Below are 3,942 nucleotides of genomic sequence, written 5' to 3' on the forward strand. Positions count from 1 at the left end.
GGGAGGCTGAGGCGGGAGAATTGCTTGAATCCAGGAGGCGGAGGTTGCAGTGAGCTAAGACTGTGCCACTGCACTCCAGCCTGGACAACAGAGGGAGAATCCGTCTAAAAAAAAAAGAGTTAGACTTACCATGTTGCCCCCCTTTCCAACTAATCTTTAACATACCCCACCCAAGTTTTTCTCTCCTTATCATTACTCCACTTTTTGGCCACACCTGCCACTTCTGACCTCATAATCCCTCAACTGCAGCCTCAGGCCCCACCCCTGGGGATACTGGTTATCCACAACTACCAACAGCTCTCTCCTGCCTGTCCAGCCTGGGCATCCTCAGCCTATGAAATCCATCTGCCTCTCCAGTCCACCAACCCTATAGGCCTATTTGCCCCACACAAGGCTTCTAGAACACCCTCCTTCTGCATGACTCATCAGGGCATTTTGTGAAGAGTGAGACGATCTTGAGGGCATGTTCATCTTCATCAAACATGGAGGTGAGGGGCAGCATAGAACTAGAGTCTGTGGATGGGGGTGGAGGGATCTGAGGGCAGTGGAGATCACAGAAACAGGCCCATGTGTCCCATCCTGTCTCTTCTCAGATAATCAGCAGTTTCTGGTCAATACCAACTGTGCTGTCGTCGTGTTGCTGCATTACATCCGCAGTAAAGTAAAGTTGCCTAAAACAAGTGAGGAGCTTGGGGAGGGGACTAATGGCCAAAGGTCAGAAGGAGTTGGGTCATCTCTAACCCCCAAGCCCTCCTCCTGGCAAGAAGGGAGTTCCTCATATCCTTACAGCTTCCTCCAACCCATTCTGTATAGGATCACTGGCCCCTTTTGCTCCCACTGTCTTTCCTTAACTGCCCCAATTACCCTGTGATCTCCCTCCAGGCACCATCGATTTGTGTGAACAAACGGGGAAAATGAAGATGCTTTTCCTGATGAAGCCCACCCATGCAGAGTATGCCAGCAAATACCTTACAGCTCGAAGCACCTACTACGTTTGTAAGGTGGAGCGTGGGCCACCAGGTAGAGGCTCAGGAATGTTCTCCAGAAATGGAACAATGCCTTCAAGATAGATTATGAACCTTATCTTTAAAACAAGGCATCCAAGGCTGGGCACAGTGGTTCATGCTTGTAATCTCAGCACTTTGAGAGGCCAAGGCGGGAGAATTGATAGAGGGCAGGAGTTTGAGACTAGCCTGGGCAACATAACAAGACCCTGCCTCCAAAACCAAAACCAAAACCAAAAACAACCAAAACCAAATTAAAACAAAAAACAGAACACCCTCAAAAAACAGAACGCCCTCAACTAGATCCAAATTGACCATCTCTAGTCAGCCTAAGGAAGGGCACTACCTCTATAATAATAGGTTATCTGACACATACTCTCCCCTAGGCCCATATCTAAGGGGAAGAAGTAAGATCCACTAGCTCAAGGTAGTTTGTTTGTTTGTTTTGTTTTGTTTTTTGGAGAAGGAGTTTCACTCTTGTTGTCCAGTTGTTGAGGCTGGAGTGCAATGGGCGATCTCAACTCATTGCAACCTCCGCCTCCCGGGTTCAAGTGATTCTCCTATGAGCCTCCCTAGTAACTGGGACTACAGGCGCCCGCCACCAGATCCAACTAATTTTTTAGTAGAGACGGGGTTTCACCATGTTGGCCAAGCTGGTCTTGAACTCCTGACCTCAGCTGATCCACCCACCTCAGCCTCCCAAAGTGCTGGGATTACAGGCATGAGCCACTGTACCTGGCAAGTTAGTCTTTATATTTATTTATTTATTTATTTATTTATTTATTTATTTACTGTGATGGAGTCTTGCTCTGTCACCCAGGCTGAAACAGTGGCATGATCTTGGCTCACTGCAACCTCCGCCTCCTGGGTTCAAGTGATTCTCCTGCCTCAGCCTCCAGAGTAGCTGGGATTACAGGCGCCCACCACCATGCCTGGCTTTTTTGTTTGTTTGTTTGTTTGTATTTTTAGTAGAGACTGGGTTTCACCAAATTGGCCAGGCTAGTCTCAAATTTCACCAAATTGGCCAGGCTAGTCTGGAACTCTTGGCCCCCCAAAATGTTGGGATTACAGGCATGAGCCACCGCACCCAGTGGGTAGTCTTTAGTGTTGGGTCCTGGAATCTTGGGCTTCTGAAGGGTGGAGACTGGTTGACGGGGTGGAGATAGCACACGGCTATGTTCACAGGAACCAGGCTGGAGAATGGTTACAGAGCTTTTGTGCCTCTCCTCAAGAATCCGGAGCCTCGGCTGCTCGGTAAGAAGTGAAATGGGGGAGGGAAGAACATGAAGGGTACAGTATATAGCTGTGTGATGGAGAATGTAGGGTGGGACTAGCGAGATATCGTAGGTCAGATGATAGGAGCCTAGGAAAAAGGGGGCAGGGTCCAGGTCCACTTTAGGAGGGATGTTTAGCTCACACCAGGTGGAACGTGCACGCGTTACTCCCTGCTTCCCCTATTTCTTGGCCATCTTCTCCGTATATCTCCCTATCACCATTCCAGCATTTCCATCTTAGGCCAGGTGGGGTTCCAGCTGATGGTTTGAACAATGAATGGGAGCATCAGGAAGGGTAAGGTCTCTAGTTCTCAGAGGTGCAGGTGCCTTTTCCTTGTTCTTAGTTGCACTGCGCATACAATGTGACACCCTGGAGAGGAGACGAATTCAGATACTTAAAATGCAAGAAGCCAAGAAGGTCCTTATAATTGAACCTACTACGAGCGTCCCGGTAAGACTCGCCAAATGTGGTCTGCCCCAGCACCCACCTCTCCCACCAGCCGACTGAATGTTCCTCCATCCCAGCCCTCTGAGATGAATTTCCTGCCTCCAATTTCTTTTTTCCTTCCTTTGGCCCTGGGTTGTAGAAACCTTCCCTGCAGGGGCCTCTTTGTTTACTTACTTTCTTTTCTAGTCCAAGCCATCAGGACGATCAGAGAAAAAGAAGTCAACTCGCAAGTCTCCGACCTTTAGGAACAGACCAGACTTCAGGAAGGATAAACGTCGTCCACTCAATAAAACCACCAAGCAAAAGAAGTAATACTAGGTGTGAAATTACTGGAATTTAACATGAGATTTCTTTTTCTAGAAAGACTCCTTCTCCCAGTATCTGCACTAAGGCTTGAGTATGTAAGCCCCAGGCACCGAAGAGGCTCTGAGGGTGGATGGGAACGGCAGGAGAGGGCTGGGGCAAGCACATGGGTGGGAGTGAGGAAGGCTGTGAAGTTTAGTACAATGAGTCTTTGAGGGACGGAGTAGGGGGTGGGGTCTTCTCAAACCAGACTACCTCCCCTTGGGAGGCCTATCTCACAGCCCGCCTACTCCTGCAGGGGTTAGGTGTCCCTCCACCCCCACACTCCACCACCTCCCCGGGCTGAAATTCCCCCACCCTCCTCCATGTCTGTGCCTCTGGGCAGTTTCTTCCTCCCGCCCTTTGCCTTTCCCCCTCCCTCCCCCTTATCCAAGGGGAGAAGCAAGGCAGCAGAAACCAGAGCTGGTTATAGGCATTTATTGAATTCATTCATTTATTGATTTGACACACTTCCCCACTCCAATCTAGCACATGATACAATCTGGGTAGGCCAGGCGCTGACACAGGAAATGATGGGAACCCACAGCAGGGGTGGGGGAGGGGACAATGCAAAGGGCACTGGGGGAAGGGCTGCTTTGGGGGCTGGGGTGGAGAAGGAGCCCCAGATGGCCTCCCTGGCAGGTGCTAGTAAACCTGATCCACATTCCCCCCCATCCCTGCTCATTTCCCAGACCCTCAGCCAAGCTCCCCAGCTCCCCCTTCCCCGTTGCTCCCCTCCCTGCTGCCTGCTGCCACACACACTTCCACATAACCCCTGCAGTCAGGGAAGGGGAAGAAGGGCAGGGACAGCTGTCAGGGGCCTTGAACAGGGAGGTCTCTGTACCTAACTTTACCATCCTAAATCCTTCCCTCC

At 50.5% G+C, this 3,942-nt stretch overlaps 1 protein-coding gene across 1 annotated transcript; it reads left to right on the forward strand.

The window, feature by feature from the left end:
* Positions 1 to 128: 128 nt before the first annotated feature.
* On the forward strand, positions 129 to 3,038 carry CUNHXorf65 (chromosome unknown CXorf65 homolog). The gene is made up of 6 exons (XM_017875874.1): positions 129 to 488; positions 594 to 680; positions 883 to 1,020; positions 2,190 to 2,258; positions 2,623 to 2,729; positions 2,913 to 3,038. Exons 1-6 carry the CDS (start codon positions 464 to 466, stop codon positions 3,036 to 3,038), a joined length of 552 nt encoding a protein of 183 aa, XP_017731363.1. The 5' UTR covers positions 129 to 463.
* Positions 3,039 to 3,942: the final 904 nt, after the last annotated feature.

Source organism: Rhinopithecus bieti, unplaced genomic scaffold, assembly GCF_001698545.2.
Source record: "Rhinopithecus bieti isolate Rb0 unplaced genomic scaffold, ASM169854v2 scaffold_10417, whole genome shotgun sequence".
Lineage (NCBI taxonomy): Eukaryota > Metazoa > Chordata > Mammalia > Primates > Cercopithecidae > Rhinopithecus > Rhinopithecus bieti.